Here is a 24,325-nt window from a genome sequence, read left to right on the forward strand (position 1 = left end):
TGAGCTCAGCAACACCAAAAGACCCGGAAGACCACGAAAAACAACTGTGGTGGATGACCGAATCATTTTTTCCCTGGTGAAGAAAACACCCTTCACAACAGTTGGCCAGATCAAGAACACTCTCCAGGAGGTAGGTGTATGTGTGTCAAAGTCAACAATCAAGAGAAGACTTCACCAGAGTGAATACAGAGGGTTCACCACAAGATGTAAACCATTGGTGAGCCTCAAAAACAGGAAGGCCAGATTAGAGTTTGCCAAACAACATCTAAAAAAGCCTTCACAGTTCTGGAACAACATCCTATGGACAGATGAGACAAAGATCAACTTGTACCAGAGTGATGGGAAGATAAGAGTATGGAGAAGGAAAGGAACTGCTCATGATCCAAAGCATACCACCTCATCAGTGAAGCATGGTGGTGGTAGTGTCATGGTGTGGGCATGTATGGCTGCCAATGGAACTGGTTCTCTTGTATTTATTAATGATGTGACTGCTGACAAAAGCAGCAGGATGAATTCTGAAGTGTTTCGGGCAATATTATCTGCTCATATTCAGCCAAATGCTTCAGAACTCATTGGACGGCGCTTCACAGTACAGATGGACAATGACCCGAAGCATACTGCGTAAAGCAACCAAAGAGTTTTTTAAGGGAAAGAAGTGGAATGTTATGCAATGGCCAAGTCAATCACCTGACCTGAATCCGATTGAGCATGCATTTCACTTGCTGAAGACAAAACTGAAGGGAAAATGCCCCAAGAACAAGCAGGAACTGAAGACAGTTGCAGTAGAGGCCTGGCAGAGCATCGCCAGGGATTAAACCCAGCGTCTGGTGATGTCTATGCGTTCCAGACTTCAGGCTGTAATTGACTGCAAAGGATTTGCAACCAAGTATTAAAAAGTGAAAGTTTGATTTATGATTGTTAATCTGTCCCATTACTTTTGGTCCCTTAAAAAGTGGGAGGCACATATACAAACTGTTGTAATTCCTACACCGTTCACCTGATTTGGATGTAAATACCCTCAAATTAAAGCTGAAAGTCTGCAGTTAAAGCACATCTTGTGTTTCATTTAAAATCTATTGTGGTGGTGTATAGAGCCAAAAAGATGAGAATTGTGTCGATGTCCCAATATTTATGGACCTGACTGTATAGTATATACACACCTATGAGCCAAAACATTATGACCACCTGCCGAGGCAGTCCTGTTGTACTTGTTGGTCCAGTACATCCCACAGATGCTCAATCGAATTGAGATCAGGTAAATTTGGAGGCCAGGGCAACACCTTTAACTCTTCATCATGTTCCTCAAACTATTCTGGAACAATGTGTGCAGTGTGGCAGGGCGCATTATACTGCTGAAGGAAGTCACTGACATCGAGGAATACCATTGCCATAAAGGGATGTACCTGGTCTACAACGATGTTTAGGTAGGTGGCATGTGTCAAATTGATGTCCACATGAATGGCCAGAACCATGGTTTCCCAGCAGAATATTGCCCAAAGCATCACACTCCCTTCACCAGCTTGTCATCTTCCCACAGTGCATCCTGGGGCCATCACTTCCCCAGGTAAACGGTGCGCACATACACGGCCGTCCATGTGATTTAAAACAAAAATGTACTAATCGGACCAGACGACCTTCTTCCACTACTCCAAGATCCAGGTCCAATGTTCTCATGCCCATTGCAGGTGCTTTCGATGGTGGACAGGGGTCATCATGGGCAATCTGACCAGTCGGTGGCTATGCAACCCCATATGCAGCAGGGTGCGATACACTGTGTTGTGACACATTTCTCCCATAACCATCATAAAACTTTCTGCCACAGTAGACTTTCTATCGGTTCGGACCAGATGGGATAGCCTTTGTTGCCCTTGCACATCAATGAGCCTAGGGCACCCAACACCCTGTCAACGGTTTGTGGATTGTCCCTTCTTGAAACCACTGTCAGTACCTACTCACCACTGCTGACCGGGAGCATTCTCTCAGGTCTTTACTCCTGCCCATTTCTCTTGCATTCAACACGTTGACAATGAGAACTGATTGTTCGCTTACCATCTAACTACCCAGACCTTGACATGGTGCCTGGTTAGGAGATGGTCAACATTATCCACTTTACCCATGAGTGGTCATTATGTGTTTGGCTTAACAGTGTATATATAAACCAAGCAAAAAATGAAACCTCCTCTCACTTTCAACTACTTTTATTTTCAGCAAACTTAACATACATACATATTTGTATGTACATAAACAGTTTCAACAACTAAGACATAAACTGAACAAGTTTCACAGACATGTGACTAACAGAAATGGAATAATGTGTCCCTGAACAAAGGGGGGGGTCAAACTCTTTCATCCTATTGCGGACAGTCTGAGCACTGATGGAGGAATTGTGCATTTCTGGTGTAACTCGGGCAGTTGTTGTTGCTATCCTGTACCTGTCCCGCAAGTCTGATATTCGGATGTACCGATCCTCTGCAGGTGTTACATGTGGTCTGCCACTGGGAGGAAAGTCAGCTGTGCTTCCTGTCTCCCTGTAGCATTGTGTTAGGCGTCTCACATTGCAATTTATTGCCCTGGCCACATCTGCAGTCCCCATGCCTCCATGCAGCATGCATAAGGCACATTCATGCAGATGAGCAGGGAAACTGGGCATCTTTCTTTTGGTGTTTTTCAGAGTCAGAAGGTCTCTTTAGTTTCCTAAGTTTTTACATCTGTGACCTTAATTGCCTACCATCTGTAAACTGTTAGTGTCTTAATGACCATTCCACAGGTGAATGTTAATTAATTGTTTATGGTTAATTGAACAAGCATGACAAACATTGTTTAAACCCTTTATAAGATCTGTAAAGTTATTTGGATTTTTACAAAAATATCTATATCGAAATATCTACAAAAAAGGGAGTGTATATATAATATTGCAATACAGTTTTATCTTTTAATTAAAATCAGCATAAAGGCTTATTACCATGATAAATATTTTTCAACATTATCTATTTTTGCAATAAAGTGATTTTTAGGGCATAATTAACATGGAAATAATGTCTCAATGCAAAACAACTTAATGGTCCTAAAATAAGTGTTGTTTTATTAAATCAAATATACATAGCTAGTATGGACTACTTATTATTTATTAATGCAATTTTCAACATTTTACAACAATAGTAAACTCATTAAAAATGTGGAATAGCACCTGTGGATGTATGGGATTAAAGTAATACAATTAAATGTTTTGTAAAGAAATCCATGCGTAGGAACAATTTAAATTTGTCTGCAAAATTTATTTCAAGAATTTTACCATATGTCTCTAGATCAGATGGTTTTTAATATCACAAGAAACATACATTTAGCCAAGTTTATCCTGGCATTTTAATTTTTTATGCATTTCTTTTGGTTATTGGGAGAAATATAACCTGAACATGTTTTTTTTTTATAGGTTTCATAAGATTGGCCCAAAATAGCTGGTAAAAATGAGAATGTCAGACAGGAAGTGACAACGGAAGTGTGTTGTAAGAGACTTAATTATCTATTAAATTGATCACTGTCACCTTACCAAATCCCCTAAGACCATCTCAAAGAGTCAATATCTCAACTCTAACCCAGCATATTAAACACTCAAAATAGTAACTAAAATATTCACAAAAAACTCTAATGTAAGTCTCCCCACCCCCAGTTGCATTTTCCCCATGGCCCTGAACTTAGTTCCTGTCTGCAGTGCTCAGCCAGAGAATGGGGGAAAAATCTACATCAGCAATTAAAGCATGTGAGCCATTTTCAGACACATGTACCAACAGTATCAGAAAGGCAATCAACCTCACATCTCCACACCTTTCATTACACCACAGTGGTGCTGTCTCATTTAATGCCATCTCATCTAATGATCATCATCAAATGACGATTCTATTGAATGACTGCGTATGCAAATATAGCATATGAAGACATGGAGATAGTTAATTGTAATAAGCTACAGGTCTCTAAACACCATACAGATTCACTAATTATTCTGATAAGTTATAATCAGAATAAGTTATAACTAATCTTTTGATTAGTGGTTTTAAAAACTTTATATAAAATGTAATGTAACTGGCTATGTCGGAATGCAATGGTGTAGGTTTCGTTTAAACATTGGGCGGTGGCACCCTCTCCCCCCACCCACCAATTATACACTTAAACCAGAGAGAAATTTATTATAATGAATTATAACATTTAATTTAAATTCATTTAAAACATATCTCATTTAATTTTTAAAAGGTATGTGTGGCAGGGCGGAGGGCGGGGACGGGTCGTGATCCTACACACCCAGTCCCGTATTAGGCTAATTATGCCTCCGTGAGGGTTAAAGGTCGACTGCAGAGGATCGTGCAGTAGAGAGAGATCGTTTACGGACATGTGCGTCATGTGTGTGTTTATGTTGTCTTTTAAGTTTATCATTAAAACTATAATTTATATTGAAAAGCCGGTTCTCGGCTCCTCATTTCCGGGCTTTCGGCACCAATGTACCACTGTTAAGGATGGGCAAGGAGGAGGCGAGAACCGGCTTGTCAATATAAATAATATTTAATGAAACTCAAAACCAAAACACACAAACATAAACACACACATGACGGACATGCCCGTAATTCTCTCTCTCGAACCATCGTCACCGGCCAGCTTTATCCCTCGTGCACCTCATCAGGCCGATTGGGGCCCGGGCGCGCGATATTCCGACCCGGCCCCGCCCCCCTCCACTCCACAGAAATGTTTTACCAAAAACCCCAAAAGAAGTTGAGTAGTTGAATGTCTTTTCAGAATTCTTAAAAAAAATTCAAAAGCAGAACAAATTCTACATTGTATACAGTTTACTGTATATACTGCATTACTGTGTGAACTGCCCAAAGAAAGAACCTGCTTTAACTGACGTGAAACTCTATGTAAATAAGAAGGAAATGTTTATCCACTTAGAATGTACTGCAGAGTGTATCAATGAAATAAAAGATTGGATGGCCAGAAATTTACTTCTACTCAATTCCGACAAAACAGAGGTACTAATTATTGGACCAAAAACCTCTAAAAATAAGCCGCTAAAATCTAATTTGAGTCTTGATGGATGTACTGTTACATCATCTTCAACAGCGAAGAATTTATGTGTTATATTTGATACCAATCTGTCCTTTGAAAATTAAATTACCAATGTTTGTAGAACAGCATTCTTCCACCTAAGAAATATTGCTAAATTAGGACACATGCTCTCTGTTGCTGATGCTGAAAAATGAATTAATGTGTTCATGTCCTCAAGACTAGATTATTGTAATGCAATACTGGGATGATGTCCATCAATAAATAAACTTCAATTGGTTCAAAATGCAGCAGCCAGAACGCTATTGAGAACCAAGAAATATGATCATATTAGCCCAATTTTATCATCGTTACATTGGCTACCTGTTAAATTTCATATACATTTTAAAATTCTGTCAACTACATACAAAGCTTTGAATGGTCAAGCTCTACAGTACTTAAGTGACCTTCTACCATGCTATATTCCATCACGTTTATTACAATCGCAAAATTCAGACCTGTTTATAGTTCTTACAATATCAAAATCCACAAAAGGAGGCCATTCCTTTTCATATTTGTCTCCTAAACTATGGAATATTCTCCCTAACATTGTTCGGGATGCAGACACACTCACTCAGTTTAAGTCTAGACTAAAGACTCATCTGTTTAGCCAGGCATACACCTAATTTACGCTTCAACTCACAATTAGGCTGCTTTAGTTAGGTCTGTCGGAACCAGAAACAGTGATCATGATCTATAACTCTGTAATAAATTGAATGGCATCTACACTAATATTATTTTATTTGTTGCCCTGTCTCAACCTCGGGACTCCTATTCTGAGGTCACCAGAACCGGAGGGATCCAGCTCCATTCCTGTTCGTGTTGGACTCCACTGCTACATGTATAATTAATAATTACAATCTATTACGATGGACTTCAGAGGATGAACTGATACTAACTCCAACCATAAGACATAGGATATGTCATATGTCATTGCCTGAACCTTGGACTTAATATAGACCTCACCGAAATTACCGGCAGGTTGAACTGCGATCCACCTAACTGATCTCTGCCTCCATCACCTCGGTCTAATGATGGACTACACTCTTGAAATGGAATACATAGACAATCAATTAATTGCCAACAAACCCTTCATCAGCCAACTAACAAGGACAATTGCATCTATGTGAACTTCTGCAGTTAATCCAGGATGGACTTCATAGACATTAGTCATTAATCTTACAGTTCATACAAAATCTTTGTTTAAACACTGACGCTTAACACTTACTTAATTTAATAATTTTAAACCATGACTTGCACTATACATAAGTAATATTGGAATTATATTAATGATGTTTGCCAGAGGGGTACTGGCCCCCACAGCGAGTCTGGTTTATCCCAAGGTTATTCCCAAGGTTTATCCCTTGAATATTTGATCAATTTATTTATTTTTGCTTTGGCTGGTATGAAGATTTTAAGGTGAATTATGAGCCAATATATCTATTAGCTCATGATGCCATTTGTTTCCATACCTGTAGATGTCTCTGGCCATGCCAAAGTCCCCAATTTTGGCAACTCTTCCTGGACCTTTGCAGGTCAGAAGGCAGTTCCTGGCAGCAATGTCCCTGTTAACAAGAATAAAAGAGTGATTATTTCAACTACTGAATACACTGTACCTGGCAGACATATTGAAGTCTAATATTTTCTATAGAAAAAAGTATCCAGTTAGACATGATATTTTGTTCTGTTATTTTCAAATCACACCTAAACACTAGCTCCAGCTTTGCTACAGTAGCATTCAATTTGAGTTTTGAAAACAATTCAAACATATTCAGAGTTACAATGTTTACCCCATTCAGATTAGACACATTACTTTAATGACCTTAACATGGACTTCAGTCAACTTGTACATTATTCAGAAAATGAATCTCTTAACTTTTCTATTTATCTCCTCCTCAAAACACTTTCATATCACAGATGACTGATTTACTTAGGTTTAAATTACTTTTTAACCCATGTGGCCATATTAGCACATTATTTTATTGTAATATTGCACACAGCAAGACCTGGCTGAAATCACCAGTTCCAGTCTGATTGGCTGGGATTTTCATAATTATCAGAATTAAGGTGCACAGGTTTATATCAGTTCACCAAGAAACAAAATTGTGTTCACATTCGTAAAAACGAATAACTCTATTGGCAAATAGAGTAAACTGTATTTGCAAAAGTCTGTGAGGTTAATGGCATCAAATCTTTTAATGATATTAAGAGTATTGTTTGAGAGACTTTATAGTAGGTAAACAAAATACCAATATTGCTATATGGCTAGAAAAAGCGGCAAAGTGGACTTTATAAGGACAGTCAAAAGTAAGACTATGTATGTCTCTGTTGTAAATGAAATCCTCCAAAAAAAAATATTTTGGGAACTATTTGAAGACATTTGATGTTTCTCACCCAATATCTTCAAGTTGGAGTAAATGTGAATAGTGGAACAAAAAAAAAAAAAGAACGAGCAACACCTTAGTGCTCAGACAAAAAGTCAAAACTGAACCAGGTACATTTTAAGCTCTGTGAGAATGAACTTCAGAATGAAACCACAGATGGGTACAAGTCTCAGTGTCCCTGATATACAGCTGGCTGCTCTTCTGGCTTAAATGAGCACTAGTGGATTCATTTTTCATGCCATTCTAGATGAGAGTTTCTAAAGGAAGAAGAACTCCTTCCAGTGCCAGAGGAGTGTGAGAGTCACAGAGTCAAAGAACAAATTTAAGCTGACTGTGAAAGAAAGTTGACCATCCATATGTTAGATTATAGGGAACCATAAAGTGCACAGGTTTGTTGGGGAGTCAGTAATTATACCTGTGGATGAACTGGTTCTCTTCTAAGTACTGGCAGCCACGGGCTATATCTCGGGCTATGTTGAGAAGATCCACAATGGTTAGACTGGAAGGGTGCTCCTGGGAAGCAGAATAACAAGACAGAAGGACAGAATGCTGGGAATTTAACCAACCTTAATATGGTTTGCAGGTATAAGGTGGTCAAAATAATCTTGCAGCCTGGCAAAGTGTATACCAAGATAAAAGGGAGATGCATTGACATTACAAGATAAACAAGAGTACAGAATCAAATGAACTTTGCAGTTTACAAAAGACACAAAACTTAAGATTAAAATAAAATACAATATTCTGATATGAGGAAAAAAATCCAAATAAATTATAAAAAAGAAAACTATGATGATGTTTCATAAAAAAGCAATAATGGTCTAATCAAAAGAACTGTAAGAGGTTTAGAATGTATGCAATATAACAGACAGTGAGAGTTCTGTGTGTACTCTTACTAGTCTAGGTCTAGTTTCCCTCAGGAAGCTCTTGAGATCTCCTCCAGCCATCAGTTCCAGTAGAATGAAGCGAGGCAGAGCCTGGAGGCTCACCCCAATACACCGCACAATGTTCTGGTGACTAAACTTGCTGTCAGAGGAAGACAGAAAGAGAGTTTTACCCCTTAGACGTACCAGTGGTCGGGTTGATCCTCTTGCAATATGTCTCCAAACAGCAGGTTGTCTCTAAGCATGTACAAAATGTTGTATCCTTTGTGCTTGTGTGTTTATTTTTCATTTTTACCTGATTATAAGAGCTTCCATGAGAAAATCCAGCTCATCCTGCTCGGAGCACACCTCAGGAAGTGTCTAATCAGGGAATAATTTTATAATCAAAACTACATGCATCACTAAACATGCACATGCTCATTACATTTTTTAATTGAAGGCTCAATTTGAACATCTGTAAGATTAGGTAGTACCAGATGTGGTTTGTTAATTAAATCTGATTTTGGATTTAGTGACCTGGGTCCAATTTTTGCAATATGGCCTGATAAGTAATTTGGTATAAAACTGAGATATCTACTGGAATCCTTAAGGAAAAAACAAACAAACAAACAAACAAATAAACAAACAAACAAACACAAACAGGTCATACACTGTAAAAACTAAAAGACTCCTAAGAAACCATTTGGGGTTCTTCACATGCAACATTGGTGGAACTCTCTGGAGATTCCCCAGGCATCCTTTAAAAAAGCCTCAGATATCCTATTTATGTACTCAGTGACCTTCAAAATATTTTCAAAAGCCCCAAAGCGTTTCCCTTATGATGGTCTTACGAAAGGTACAACTAACAGTGAACAGTTCTTGCAGGAACTAAGAGTAAGTTTCTCAGAGAACTGAAAGGTTGCCTGGAAGATCATCATAGAGTTCTGCCAGTGAGGAAGCTAAGGAACCCCAAATAGTGCCTTGAGTATCTTTTATTTATTACAGTGTACCATACCATCATGGTGGTCAGACTGGTCAACAAGCTGTTCTGGAAAATGGGTAACCAGCTAAACTAGGTCCTCATTAGCTTAGCCAATTTGGTCTATTAACCCCAATCAAGGTCTACCATGTTGATTTCAGCTGGTAGTCAATCTGATCAAGCACCTAACCAACTTTGACCAACATCGACCAGTAAGAATCATGTAAAACTTCAGAAGTTGATTTTATATACTTTTCAGCATTGATAGTTAACCTGATAGCAAGATGGTTACAGTATTTAATGTGTTGATCTGATGAAATATTTGGATAATTTTAAGCTTGCTTTGAAGAACAAAAAATATCCCAGGTTAATTCAAGTTCAGAAACATATAGAGCTAATCAAGCAAGCCAGGCAACAACAGGACCTAGAACATACAACATATTTATAAAAAAATAGGGGGTAGTGGTTTCATATATTATGTAGTGCTTCATCTTTAGATCTTACCTTGACTGCCACTTGCATAGGATTTGGCTCCCCTGGTATCCCAATGGCCAGCCCTTCATAGACCTCACCAAAGGCCCCATGACCCAAACCTCTACAAGCAAATAATTGTACATTTTGAGCATTATTATAATGCCTTTTCACATTTTTTACACATACAATCATTTATGATTGTTTCAGATTTCATTAATTAGAAAATTCAGTCTTAAATAACTGTAGTCAACCATTCTCAGTTAGTTGTTAAAGGGTATTAACACTGAAAGCGATTGAAATAAACCAACCAGATGTATTTTATTTTCAATTAGAGGTGGATATTTATGGTGACGTTACTGACAACGAACATTAATGGTGTAACAAAAAGGGGAGCATAAAAATTATACAGTGACTACCAATAGGAGAAGAGACCTTGACACTCACTTGATTAACAGTATTGTAGGAACACCTGCTGGCAACCATTTATAGAGCAACTAGGCGATCTCCACAAGTTTAATCGCTGTCAGTGTTAAACCTTAACATCTCTCACTTTAATTCTGTTTCCCAATCCTGGTCCAGGAGGACTGGGATAAACTGATTTAATCATATACTTAATTCCAAATAAATAGCACAGAGTATGCATTCGCTGCTTACCTGGTAAGAGAGATGTTGCGCCTTGGCACCTCCTTGAGGTCATTGACAGAGGCGGTCTTCCCACCAAAGCAGTAATTGGGGTTGTAGTCGGTCATGATGGTGGAGGCCCTCAGTTTGCTCAGCTTACAGTCTGGACTCTGAAGCTCTAACTGGATGGACTGAAGCTCGGTGTGTTTACGTCTGTACACTGGATACACAATATGACATTTTTAATTGCTTAAAGTTGTTGTAAGTGATATTAGCCATTCTGGAACTTCTGACAGACTTAGCCACTGAATTAGGCCATGTTCACACTAATATGTTTACAGTTTAAAACACATTGATTATGCTACCTTTATGCCTCTCATCCACGCTGGGACAGCATTAACTTTAATACTTACAAAAAAAATAATGAAGTTAGAAAACCCACAACTGAACGTAGTGTGGACCTGGCCTCTCAGCTTACTTTTTCTCATAAATGTGTGTCCTGCATGCACAAAATGCTTGACAGACAGGAAGCACCTAAAAGTCTTCTTATTGGCTAAATAAAGAATCTGACTGCGACTCACCTTCACATTTTAGTTTACTGTTTATAGAGCCTAGGTCTGCCACAGAGATGGGTGTGATATTTTCAGTAATATCTGTCAGGTAATAGGGCGTTTTGTTTTAGGTTCAATAGAAAAATTGCTTAGAGCACCTTTAACATTGGTTGGTTACAAAGGAGTTTGCAACATAGTGTTGTTGACATTTCAGTGTTGAAATGAAGTAGGTACCTGAATGGACTTTGTAACAGATTTTGTACGTGCAAAATAAAAACAAACACATAGGGGCCATTTGTGTTGCAAATTTGTGGATACTAGCATGGATATATCTGAAATGTTACACCCAAAAACGATCATACCTATAAACTGGTGGGCTTGACCCAAGCGGTAAACACATTAGTGTGGCATGTCGAAGTGATTTATTCATAAAGTGGTAATCGAGAAGGCCTGTCAAAGTCCAGTTAACAGCCCATTTATCACGCGTCTATTCTATTTATCACTTGGAGGCTGTTAGTAGAGCGTAGATGGACAGATGATGTGTAAGGTGGGATGCTGCAGGGTGTGTTTGTGTGCGTGTGAACCTGTGGTGATGCCTAATGCAAACAAGATACAAAAGGAGTTACACGCATCCTCATTTCAGAACTTCACAGCTCTTGTTAAATAGGCATTTACTAATATATATATATATATATATATATATATATATATATATATATATATATATTCATACACACACACACATTTAGAATATAATTATGTCATTCTGCCCAGTGTAATATTTGCTTTTAAAATATGCCTTTTTTATATTTTAAAAATCAATATGCGATTCAATATGAATTTCTTAATATATATGTATTTAGCTGTAACTACAATGTAGCTGACATGAACACAAAATTATATTGCTAAACACAATTAAAATATTTGTATTGTATTACATTTGTATTACAATTCATCATCAGCCAAAATTTCATAACCCTCACAACCCTAATTGACATGTCAGCATTTCTAGGATTATGTTCTTTGTGCAAATAAACATGGTTACACTTGCTTTTCTGTAATATTTTAACAGGTGCTGAATTACCCTTTTTCTTTCCAGAACCCCAGAAAATCAGATATTACTCAAATATTATGTTTTAGTTAGCCTAGTTATAAAGTCTCTAAACAACTGTGAAAGTATCTTCATGAAAAGGATTTGACATGCTCAACTTACTGATCATAACACCAGACACAGCCAACAGCAGAGCGGCGATGAGCGCGGAGGTCCCCACAGACAGGCCAAGTGCCAGATGAGAGAGAGATGGCTGGGCAGGCAGCATATACACCTCTACACAAAGCACAATAACAAATACACTACTCATATAAGGCAGGTAGAACTCAGTTGGGTTTTCACACTTAAAATATGTGCCAGCCAGAAGAGAAGGTCTCTTGGTTCCTTCCAAGGATTCTTTTTCATCTACAAAACATCTTAGGGAGTTATTCCTTGCCACTTGACTTTGGCTTGCTCATTGGGGGATATGTAAGGCATTACTCTTTTTAAAGCTGCTGTGCATCAGTATGTATTGTGAAAAGTGCTATACACACAAATTAAACTGAAATTCCAAGGCCACTTTATTCCATATTTTAAACTAGAAATAATTAATTCTGGGTAGTCAGGTTTCGAGATTTTACTCGACATTTGTAAACCCAGGGTTAACATTTTTATGTGCATATTTATGAGGTTAGTGGCACTGATTGGACAAGTATAATATGCAACAAGCATGTGACCTATTTTGGATGTTTATCTCTAAACATTTCTTTCACTCCAGTTTACGAATTTGGCGTAACTGTTTGACGTTTTACATAGTTAACAATATAATAATAATATAATAATAATTGATCAGTTGTCACACATTATACATACATTTCTGCATATACATGGTGAAATTATTTATTTTTCACATATCCCAACTAAGTTGGGGTCAGAGTGCAGGGTCAATGAATCAATATCAGTCATTCATTGTCAGTTTTACTTAGAGGCAAAAACTTATTGAAATATAAAACTGAAAAATATATAATATAATATAATATATACAGTATAGCTTGTGAAAATGATATATTATAGTTATTTAATTAAGTTATATAAATACTATTTACACTGTATATATACTGTATAAATTTAGTTGAAAGGGTGTCAAACATTATTTTGCCCAGGGTTAAAAAGATATTATCCTGGAATTAAGCTTAGTGTGAAAATAATATTTTTGGCCAATGCGCCTAAAGGCCTTTGTACAACAAATGCGAATGTATGTAGTGATTTCTTGACGTGATTAAACATTTTAATTAAAATAATTGATTCCTATGAAGCCAATTAACACCTGGAGCAAACATTCGCTCACTGACAAAAGCAAAACGCAAAAAATACAGCAAAGGAAGACAATCCACATAAGATCATGGAGCTTTTTTACAGGGGATGCAAGGCAGTGATGCAGCAATATAATTTATGTTTATACTTTAAATGTTAAGAGAACCCATATGAGAAAAGGTTTTTAAGCCATTTGATTCACATGAAAAAAAAAACATCCTCACTGCTGGTTCAGAATTTAATTCAGAAAAGTTAATTCACTGCTCTATTTATTTCCTCTTCTGGAAAGTCATTCAAACATAATAGTGAATTTTTTGTTGCAGCAAATGAGTAAGTGAAAATAACATTTGTTGTGATCTCCCATTCATTTCCATTCACCCCTGTCGAAGTTTACCCTGCACGTGTTTACTTCCGCTTACCAAATCCCAGAGTGTGGTGTGAAAAAGGTCTATTGTAAAGGGGTGAATGTGTTAACAGCGATCATTCACCTCACTTTTAATGTGAAAGGCCCATTTGTCTGTGATTTGTTTCGCATAATCGTGTTGTGTTTGTTGCGCAAAGGCCTTTAGTTTGTTTCAAACTTTTTACCTAAATTTCTGTATGTTCCTCACACAAATAATTAAGCCCATTAGTCATATAGACTTCTTTTATGATACATTTATGGTACATTTGTGTCCTTGAAAAAGCTTGAAAGCTTTAGTTCTCAATTATTGTAATAAAAACAACCAGACATCCTTCCATTGAATGTTCCATTTAAAAGAAAAAGAGGTTTGAAATAAACATGAGGGTGAGTAAATGTTGACAGAATTAAAACATTTTGGGTGAAGCAATGGAGAAAAGATGGAATTTTCAAATTTGCATAAATTAACAGTGTGACAGGACGGAGGGAGCGGATGGGCCGTGATTCTACACACCCGGTCCCTTATCAGGCTAATCAAGCCTCCGAGAGGGATAAAGGCCGACTGCGGAAGGTGGTGCGACAGAGAGAGAGAGAGTTTACGGGAAGCTGTCTGTCATATGTGTGTGTTTGTGTCTTTTGGGTGAAGTTTGTCATAAAATATTATTTATACTGTCAAGCCGGTTCTCACCTCCTCCTTTCCCTTAATCCTTTTACAAACAGATTTGCATATACAAAATTTTGTACATGTAATAAAGCATCAGCACACAGAGTTGTGCAACAGGTGATGATCATTCTTTTTTGGAGAAAAAGCTGGCAAAAGGAGCTACAGTTCACAATGATGACCTCTGTCAGAGTGTCTGTAAATGGAAGAGAATTGAGTTGGGCTTTTATGCCGTTCTTGAGAAAGAACTTTGTTATTCCGAGAACACATTTCCTAGACATTCATTCTTAAATTTTTTTTAGCTAGTCGTTCATCTAATGGTGCTGAAGTGTGTTATGATGAACTCACCACTAGAGTTGATGCAGGACATTCCATCTGGGGCCAGTGAGAGACCTTCATCACAGTAACAGACTGTGCCCTCATAGGTCTCGTGGCAATCTCCTGACTCACAGTGACTGCAATTCTGCACTGGGTTGATGATAACTTCACCGTCGCCTTCCATACCTGAAAACAGCATTGCTATATCATATATGGCAGGGGTGGGGAACGTCAGGCCTCAGGGCCGTATAAGGCCCGGGAGACCATTTTACTCTCCCGCAAGGCCATTTGAGAAATAATTACAAAAGAAAAAAATGCCTTGATTCAATTAACCTGAAAAAATTCCTTTCAAATAATCTTTAAAAATAATTTTAAATGATAACAACACCAGTGGCAAATTCTCAGGGCCAGCAAAGCCTTTTCTGCTGGCATAACATGCCAAATAAATAATAATTTTTCATCCTTTCATTCTCAATCACCTTTTTGCATGTATTTTTACACTTTCCACTCTTAATGAATCTACAAACAAATAGAGAAAAACTATAAGTGTATCCAGTCAGAATTTATTCCTTGATGCTTTCAAGCGAAGTGTGACAATGGTTTCACAAATCGCATGCCCAAAGCAGCACCCCCTCAGGCCTTCAGAATTTCTTGAGATTCCCTCAACAGTGCAAATGAATGAGCAACTAAATTCAGATTGTTAGATATTTTAGCCTATCAGATTGATTTATTTGTTCTTGGTGGGTGTGATCTTTAGGATATGTCCTGGTCAAGGCCTTCTAGCTGGCCTTGAGTGATGCAATCACGCTTTAAGTGATGTCATCTGAAAGCGAAGAGTGCGAGATTTGTCATAATTACTGCTATCACCATAGAGAAAGTGATCCTTATGGATTTTAAAACACGAGATGTTCAGCATGACCGTGTGATTGCTTCATTTATTAAACAAGAAAGGAGGACTGATTTTCACTTCAAGTAAATTGGTATGTTATAGCAACATCAGGAGTTTTCTAAGTGTAAATTAGGCTGCTCGAGCATTCAGTGTCAGATCAAGTTTTGAAAAGTAGTGCTGCGTTCCATTCAACACAACTCGGAAAGTCGGGTTTTACAACTTCCTACCAGGAAAAGTGCAATGGAATGCATCTTGAAGTCAGAATTATGACTTTTTGGCTCTTGCAGAAATTCTCAACTCTGATTTCGCCGATATTCAGGTGTATGATATCACACAAACATGCCTCAGGGAGAAAGTAAGTGATAAAAGTTCACTTTATTGAGTAATATCGATAAATGAGTTTATTTCCACATTATATGATATTAAATCTTGTTTAACAAATGCCTGCAGAAACAGGTGTATAAAACATTTGAATCTCTTTTGATAATCATACACCTGAAGTACAAATGCTAGTGCTGCAGCATTGTTTATCAGTTGGGTTGCTAGGAGACCTCTCTAATGAGAGTCAAACCCCTGCTAAGCTAACGGGAGCATTGTAGTTCCCTTTACAAAAAGCTTCACTTTGATGCTGCGCTGCTAAGCGCTACGGGGAACAACTCTAGCTGTGAACCGAGCTGAAATAGTGTGTGTAACACGTCAATGAACATTGACTGGAATTTATAGCCTTGGCTGATGTAATCATTAGATGCACCTGTGGCCAGGCTATAAATGGATACGTCACCAGGTGTCGTCAGAAACTCTTTTTTCAGAGCGATTCTGTTTCTGTGTGTTTCACAAACCCTGTCAAAACTTTCTTTCCTCTGTTAGGAGTTAGAATCAGTTAGGCAGTGTGCAGTGAACGTTGTTCTCTTTGTTCTCTTTTTTCTTCTCTCTTCTGTTTAGAAAATATTATATATAGGCTGGTCCTCTCCGCTCACATTCATCAGTTTTTATGACAAGTTTGTGTTGCGATAGGGTTATCTTCACACATTCATTGAACTTTATGGGTTAGATGCTTTGCTACTCCGGGCTCTTATGCCCTTGAGTCGACATCTCAGCTCACGCCTGAACAAGTTTGTGATGCGGCAGGCTGGTCCTCTCCGCACACATTCATCAAAATTGAATGGTTTAGATGTTTATGCTACTCCGGGCTCTAATGCCCTTGAGTCAACATCTCAAGCTCATGTCTGAGACCTCTCGCGATTTTGTGAGTACACTGCACAACCGTAGGGGTCCGGACAGCCTCAAGTGCGGCGGCGTGGGTATTGCGTTCCCCGTAGCGCTTAGCAGCGCAGCATCAAGGGTTACATGCGTAACCCTTGTTCCCTGAAAAAGGCGGAACGAGATGTTGCGCTGCTTTACCGCACTGGGACGTCCCAGGACTGCTCTTCAAAAAGAAGTATCTGACGACACCTGGTGACGTATCCATTTATAGCCTGGCCACAGGTGCATCTAATGATTACATCAACCGAGGCTATAAATTACACACACTATTTCAGCTCGGTTCACAGCTACAGTTGTTCCCCGTAGCGCTTAGCAGCGCAGCATCTCGTTCCGCTTTTTTCAGGGAACAAGGGTTACACATGTAACCCGAGACGTTTTGTTTCCTTAAACTTCATCTGAATATCATGGAATGGAATGCAATTATGGTCGGAGATATCAAGTAGGAAAATCCCACATCTAACCTGAATGAAATTTATTGCAAGCAACATTTAAATCGCAGATATTATTAGATAGATTTTTCCAGGTATTATAAACATCCTTGGTAGATTCATATGAACAATTATGATTTTTTAATGTCTTTTCGGGAGACGTTCATTTAATAACACAGTCACGCTGCAGTTAAAATTAGGCTTGCTTAAGCATTAATTGTCCTTTCAAGTTCTGGCTTTCGTGCGTGGACGCGTTTTTAAAATGTCAATTGGTATTACTAATTAGCTGCGACATAATGTGTGACGCCCAAAGGCATAGGGTGTCTTATTCATTGTGAAACTGTGTTTTCTTAATGCCATGAATCACATTGAAGACCTAGACTTTTAATGCATGGCCTGCCACTGAACAACACAAAATATTGTAGACAGATATTTAAGTGTTTTTGGTGTGTGAGCACGTAATGGAATGCGTACATTAATTTCAACCCACAATCAGAAATTTCAAGCAATTGTATGGCCCACGAATAATCTAGAATATTATCTAGAATAATAATGTCCTTACCCCTTATACTGCCACTGATTAGCAATATAAATTAGCGAATCATGGCTGTGATGTAATCTAAGTCCTATTAAAAAGGGACATGCCCTTTGACATATCTGATCCCAAAACCCTGGGTCAATAGGAAATACATCATAACATGACTATATACTTTTAAAATAAAAAATCCCCAGTTACAGAACACTGAAGCAGGACAATTGTATTAAATATCTGGCAAAGAAGCACATTTCTTGATGCACCAATCCTACCAAAAAGTAAGGAGATGCTTAAAGCATCTTGCTCAAAGGAACAATGGTGACAGAGTAGAACTGGGTCACCCAAAACTTTGGATTCAAATTCAACAAACCAAAGAGAGCTTTAATCATAAGGCCACCACAATTCTGTTTCCCAAGAGGTTTGGTATCAGCCGTTTAGATAATGCAACAAAATGTATTTATTATCACCTCAAAATAAATATGATATTATTAAGATTTTCAAAGAAAATCATAACTTGCTTCTTGGAATTAATTTAAGCCTTAAAATTTGTTGATTTAAAGAGAAGCCTTACCCTACTCCTGGCCATATCCCTATTCACCTACAGTACTTCTGCTATGCTCAAAAATTATGTACTTGTCTGTTGATGGGAAAGTACATCCGTTTAAGTATGTAGGTACAGTAGAGTGTATGCTAGTATTGGGATATACTACCACGTCTAGAATTATGTCTTGATACCACAGACCCATTTGTTGCATACTGATTGTCTTGACTGTTTGTAATGTGGTTTGATGGTCTTCACTGGTCAGAAATCTGGTTTTCACTTGACAGTTGGTGGACCTGCTAAACTAGCAAAATACCAGCTTAGTTTGGCTGTAAAACCAGCCAAACCATCTTAAACTAGCTTAAATTATCAAAAAACCCAAGGCTGGTTTAAGCTTTTTTCTTCAGCAGGGTCGTTACCTTTAAATGAATTATTACTTGACTTATAGGTTGACATATTTAATGACATGGAAGCTTTGGCCTCACATTCCTTTTGACATTTTTCTAACACTGAAAAAGTCAAAAGAGAACTGTCACAATCATATTTAATGCTTTGGCTTCACATTCCTTTTGACATTTTTCTAACACTGAAAAAGTCAAAAGAAAACTGTCACAATCTCTGTGCACAAGGGGTTGTGGGCAGTGTTAGCCCAAAACGTATGCACAGATGCTTTTACAAACTAATTGAATTAGTTAATGGTGAATGCGGCACCTGAATACTTTACCATCACCCTATGCTGTGAGAATATGTAAATTATTAATAATACAAGCGTTGAACTAAGTTTGGCTAATGTTCTAAAGTTAGCGGCAACACATTGTGTGCCTTTGCAAGATATTTCCATCTGCTGAAAATCGACGAATGCTTCGGAGTGGGAAAAACAAACAAAAAACTAAGTGTTCCATTTGATGATACTACACTTCAAGAAAATTCATACACTAGATGGTTGAGTGCATAGTGCATAGAGTAAGTGCATAGTGTACAATACGTCATTTGGGAGAAATCTCAAAAATCTATTGTGTTACCTTTGAGTGGCTCCACGTACATCTCACCATCAGGGCTTATGAAAGATGTTCCATCATCTCCGTCCTTTTTGGGATCATTATCCTGCGAAGCGCTGCCCCCTACAGCCAAGGAGGGTAGAAACAGTCACAAAATGTTACCATTCATGATCAAAGCATACAAAATGGCAATATTTTTCAATCATGTAAAATGTAGCTTGGCACATCCTTATATAGGTGAGGTATGTAATATCTGATCAAAATAAATTGCATTAATAATGTTTTCAAACAGGTTCCCCAAACATTCCCCCCATCTTCACACAGATAGTCAGTGTTGCTACTGTATAGTGATGTTTTGTTCATGAATTAATTGGTATTTTCAAATTAATCTTTTAAGGGAATGGATCGTTCTCATTTACCTCTGTACACTGACTAATTTTTCTCATTCACTGACATCTCTCCGTTTAGAAGCCAATGAGCTCAACACAATACTTAGTGGCTTTTTTTTTTTTGTGGTGAAAACAGTTATGTTAATTGTCTTTGTACATTTGTAGACATGCAAATTCCATTTGTGTTGCTTTATCTTGCTTTTACTGACTACAGAGTAAGCCAATAGTATTCGAGCTTGGGCTGTGAAGGAGCTTATTCAGTATATCATTAGTTTGACCCACTGAACGAAAACACCCTTTCCCGAACTAATAGTCAGTCATTTGAGTCTGAACGAGACGAGACATTCATGAACAAACTGAATGTAAACTCGTTTGTGAATGAAATGAAGGAATCAGTCACCTCATTCAAGAACGAGGATCTGCTGACTGGCTGAACAAGAGGAGGAGGCAAGTCTTTTGTTCAGTTCTGCAATCTTGTTCAACAAGAAAAGGACCCGGATAAATAATGAATAAAAATGAGCACACATTACAATGATACGGACATTATTGAAACTCATAATTCGTTTTTAGTCTAGTTTTTTTTTTTTTTTTTTATAGCTTGATTAAAGGTTGTGCTCATGATATGCTCATGATATGATATGTATGCTTTGTTGTCATTTGTGAGGAAACGATTTTATGTTTAAACACTGCTGTGCTAAAGTATCTTAGTATAATTGTAAATACAGAAATTTCGATAAAGGCTAATTAGACTTGTTGTGGTCGTGAGTGACCATCACTCGTTCACTCGTTCAAAACATCAAATATTGTCATCTACTGGTATTGAGAATTAAATTGTCAATGAACAAATCAATTAAAAAATCTTATTGAATCTTTTTGGGAACGGATTCTAAGGACTCATGTAACTGGGATGAATCAAAATCCTCACCACTACTAGTTTATAATGGGCTGTTTGGGATGCTTAAACTAAACAATGTTTTGATAGCACCACAGCGCCACCATGTTTACACTTTTCGGGGGGAATCAACCCATAAATCTAGAAAAAAAAAGAAATAGAAATGTTATCAACTTGACATACTATACAAAGTTTGTATTCAGTCTAACCTCTGTATCCTCCACCTCCTCCACCAGCTGTACAGGCCCCTCCACCACCACCAAAACCCCCTCGTGTTTTCCAGCCCATTGCTTGACAGGGCTCCCCACCCTGTCCTCCCAGAATAAGGGGTCTACCGCCTTGAGGAAAAGGGTTACTGTCATTCCAGCCTCCACCACCCCCTGAAACACACACATCCACATACATAAGCCGGAGACTTGAAAAGACATTTTTGCTCCTTTTAAATTTTTCATTGGCTAATTAAACTTGAAGGGGAGACATCAAAACAGGTAACAGTTTAAAAAAGTTTGACACCAGAATATATATATAGATATTTCTGAGTATGTAACACTCTATGAAAATCATTTTCTCTCTAAGCAAGTCAGTGCTGTTGCTAAGCATTAAAATGCTCCAATACAAATGTGGCAAATTATTTCAGACGTTTTATTATTAAACATGTCCCATTTTTCTAACTCTCAAATGGTTTCCAAGCAGCACATGCTTTGCTTATTAAACATGTAGAGTTATCCATTCAAGCAATTCAACAAGTTTTGAATAAAGAGGACGTATTGTTCTGATACAACATCAAACACAGAACTGTATCAGACAGAAAAAAAAAAATATTCTGAGAGAAATCTAAAATCATGTTTGCAGGTGCCACTTTGTTTGATATTTGATTATTTGATTCTACTGCAATAACATTCATAATTTTTTTTAAGTGGGGCTTAAGTGTCAAAATAATATATATGTTGGGATGGTGTGGGATTGATGCATGGATGGATGAAGAGAGAGGAGGGGGGCACAGAGTGCTAGTGCTTTCTGAATACAAAATTTAGCCTGTGGTAAAGTGAATTCTAGACATGAATATGCATAAAACATAATTGCCAGGGTGGTGTCTTATGTACTGTATATCTGCAGGGAGAAAATGAAAAATTATGTGATGTGGTTTATCCAGGCTAATGGGAAACAGTCTTATGATCTGAAGTGCTCAAATAAATGCAAACAGCCAAAAACATTCAAGAAAATCTCTTAGAAAGTAGTAATATTTGGACATTGATTTCAAGCAAGGACACAACAGAGGCAGATAAATACAGCAACTGAACCAATGCGTTCTGGCTTAGATGCCCAAAATCAAACAGAATGAGATCTATAAACCTCAGATAAAAAAAAAGATAATAGGGGAATTTACTTAGAATCCATTCCCACTGAGAGGGTTGTTTATTTGCACACAGTCTGTATTGTTTTAGCAGAGTCATTAAAGAAATTATGCAGATAAGGTAATGGTACAAATACTGTCAAAACAATTTGTGCAGAATGCAGTTTGCACTGTTCAATTCCTGATTTTGCAGAACAATGCTATTAGCGCATTTAGTGTTTTGTTAAACCGGATTGTGGGTTCAAGACACTTGCAAAACATTTAAATAAAATACAATACAAATTTTTTTTAACTAGTATGTTTGTCTTTTCCAGTAAATATATCTAAACATTTTAAAACAAGATAAATTTACTTGAAAAGCAAAATCAAATAAGATATAAATTTTTTCAACAATTAAAAAATGTGTCAGAGGTCTAAGATGTATAAATATATCATGTTCTACGGATGTTTATTTTTTTGCCAAAGTGCATTAAATGTGCATCAAAACTTGCACAACAAATAAGCTATGAAAACAGCCACTGCATGTAACAACAAAGGTCCAGATGGAAATTATGGAAAACGGTTGAACATACAGTAAGTAGGAGTGAAGGGTTTACACTACTGGGCTCTTGGGCTAGACCCAAGCAGCAGTAAATAGAGCACAATGGGTGATCTGGCCTTTAAAAAGAGCACCACTGATAGAACCAATACTGAGTGCTCAGCGGGACACAACCAGGGTGCCGACAACACATAAACACATACACAGTGACTTCAAATGTGTCACACACACACACACACACACACACACACACACACACACACACACACACACACACACGCACACACACACACACACACATGTAGTGTTTCCATGTTTTATGGGGACTTTCCATAGACATAATGGTTTTTATACTGTACAAACTTTATATTCTATCCCCTAAACCTAACCCTACCCCTAAACCTAACCCTCACAGAAAACTTTCTGCATTTTTACATTTTCAAAAAACATAATTTAGTATGATTTATAAGCTGTTTTCCTCATGGGGACTGACAAAATGTCCCCACAAGGTCAAAAAATTCGGGTTTTACTATCCTTATGGGGACATTTGGTCCCCACAAAGTGATAAATACACGCACACACACACACACACACACACACACACACACACACACACACACAAAAAAGCAGGGCCCATTCTGTGCTGTTGCCATTTTCCCATCAGTTATCTAAAAAGTTTACATCTGCATTACTTTTTTTGTGAATAAATCTCTACAGGTGTATGAATTTGAATGGGTGCCAAAATATAAAATGCATACAGATTTGCATCCACACAATCCACTCCTAGACTAATCTGCAGACTCAAACTTTTCAAATGCACTGCTATAGGGAACTTGAAGAGATCTAAAACATAATACCCAATGCCAGATTGTATTTGCACACAGGTATGTGCTGAAACACAATTTGGCCAGGCTAAAAATTCAATTAATATGAGCCCTGTCTTTGGAGGAAAACTGCTTGGAAAAGCTGATTTTTCCCCCTCATTTCATGCAAGATGACTTGGCAAACAAAAGCATAGTTCCAAATATCCAGTTGAGCTGCAAAAATATCACCTATGCTATACTGTATGTGAGATATTTTTTGTCTGTTTGCAAGAAGGGTTAATGACATACTAATTCAATAAGAAGATGCTAAATATAGTGTTAATAATTTATTATGCAGTCAGTTATTTACTATAAAACTGTGTTGAGATCAATATCATGGTTACCTGCCGCTCCTGATTTGCCATTACGGCCAGGAATGCTGGGATCCCTGTCCATCAGTTCCTCTAGGTTCTTTGATTGGCTGCTGTAGCCACGGCCCCCACCTCCAGCAGCAATCAGTAATGGAATATGGACTCCATTCTCTACCTATAACCAATGAAAACCGAAAGTGTAACCTTACATGATAATGTGAAAATAAAAAAAGAAACAAAATTAAATATCCAGTTTAAAATCAATATGTGCAATTTTTTTATTTTATTTTTTATTATAGATTTTTTAAATATTTTTCTTGTCATTTTACTTGTATCTAATGTAAATACTTTGTAGTATTTTGGGGGGAATGTAAACTATACCAAAATAAGGCAGGCCTTATGCTACATTCCATTCATGTTGGATATGGGACATTCCTACTCTGTATCTCCAAACTCCGAACATAAAAGCATTTCATTGCGAGGTTCTCGGAAAATGACACATAAGGAAACTTCACATGAAAAATGAGGTTTGACTGTCACCAGAGATGTCTCCTAGCAACCCAATTGATAAACAATGCTGGAACACTAGCATTTGAGCTATGTGTGTACAAGTATGAAAAGTGTCTTATACACAATTTTCTGCA

The 24,325-nt window shown here is 37.6% G+C and overlaps 1 protein-coding gene across 1 annotated transcript in view; it reads right to left on the bottom strand.

The window, feature by feature from the left end:
* LOC127657223 (ALK tyrosine kinase receptor) overlaps positions 1-24,325 on the bottom strand; it is a 751,733-nt gene that overhangs the window by 8,581 nt on the left and 718,827 nt on the right. The window contains exons 15-25 of the mRNA XM_052145921.1: positions 23,715-23,856; positions 20,825-20,995; positions 19,359-19,457; positions 14,711-14,866; positions 12,171-12,284; positions 10,440-10,626; positions 9,816-9,906; positions 8,649-8,713; positions 8,366-8,495; positions 7,888-7,985; positions 6,561-6,653 (exon numbers count right to left, since the gene is read on the bottom strand). Coding sequence (XP_052001881.1) covers positions 6,561-6,653; positions 7,888-7,985; positions 8,366-8,495; positions 8,649-8,713; positions 9,816-9,906; positions 10,440-10,626; positions 12,171-12,284; positions 14,711-14,866; positions 19,359-19,457; positions 20,825-20,995; positions 23,715-23,856 — 1,346 coding nt within the window. The remainder of the gene's footprint in view (positions 1-6,560; positions 6,654-7,887; positions 7,986-8,365; positions 8,496-8,648; positions 8,714-9,815; positions 9,907-10,439; positions 10,627-12,170; positions 12,285-14,710; positions 14,867-19,358; positions 19,458-20,824; positions 20,996-23,714; positions 23,857-24,325) is intronic.

Source organism: Xyrauchen texanus, chromosome 16 (assembly GCF_025860055.1).
Source record: "Xyrauchen texanus isolate HMW12.3.18 chromosome 16, RBS_HiC_50CHRs, whole genome shotgun sequence".
Lineage (NCBI taxonomy): Eukaryota > Metazoa > Chordata > Actinopteri > Cypriniformes > Catostomidae > Xyrauchen > Xyrauchen texanus.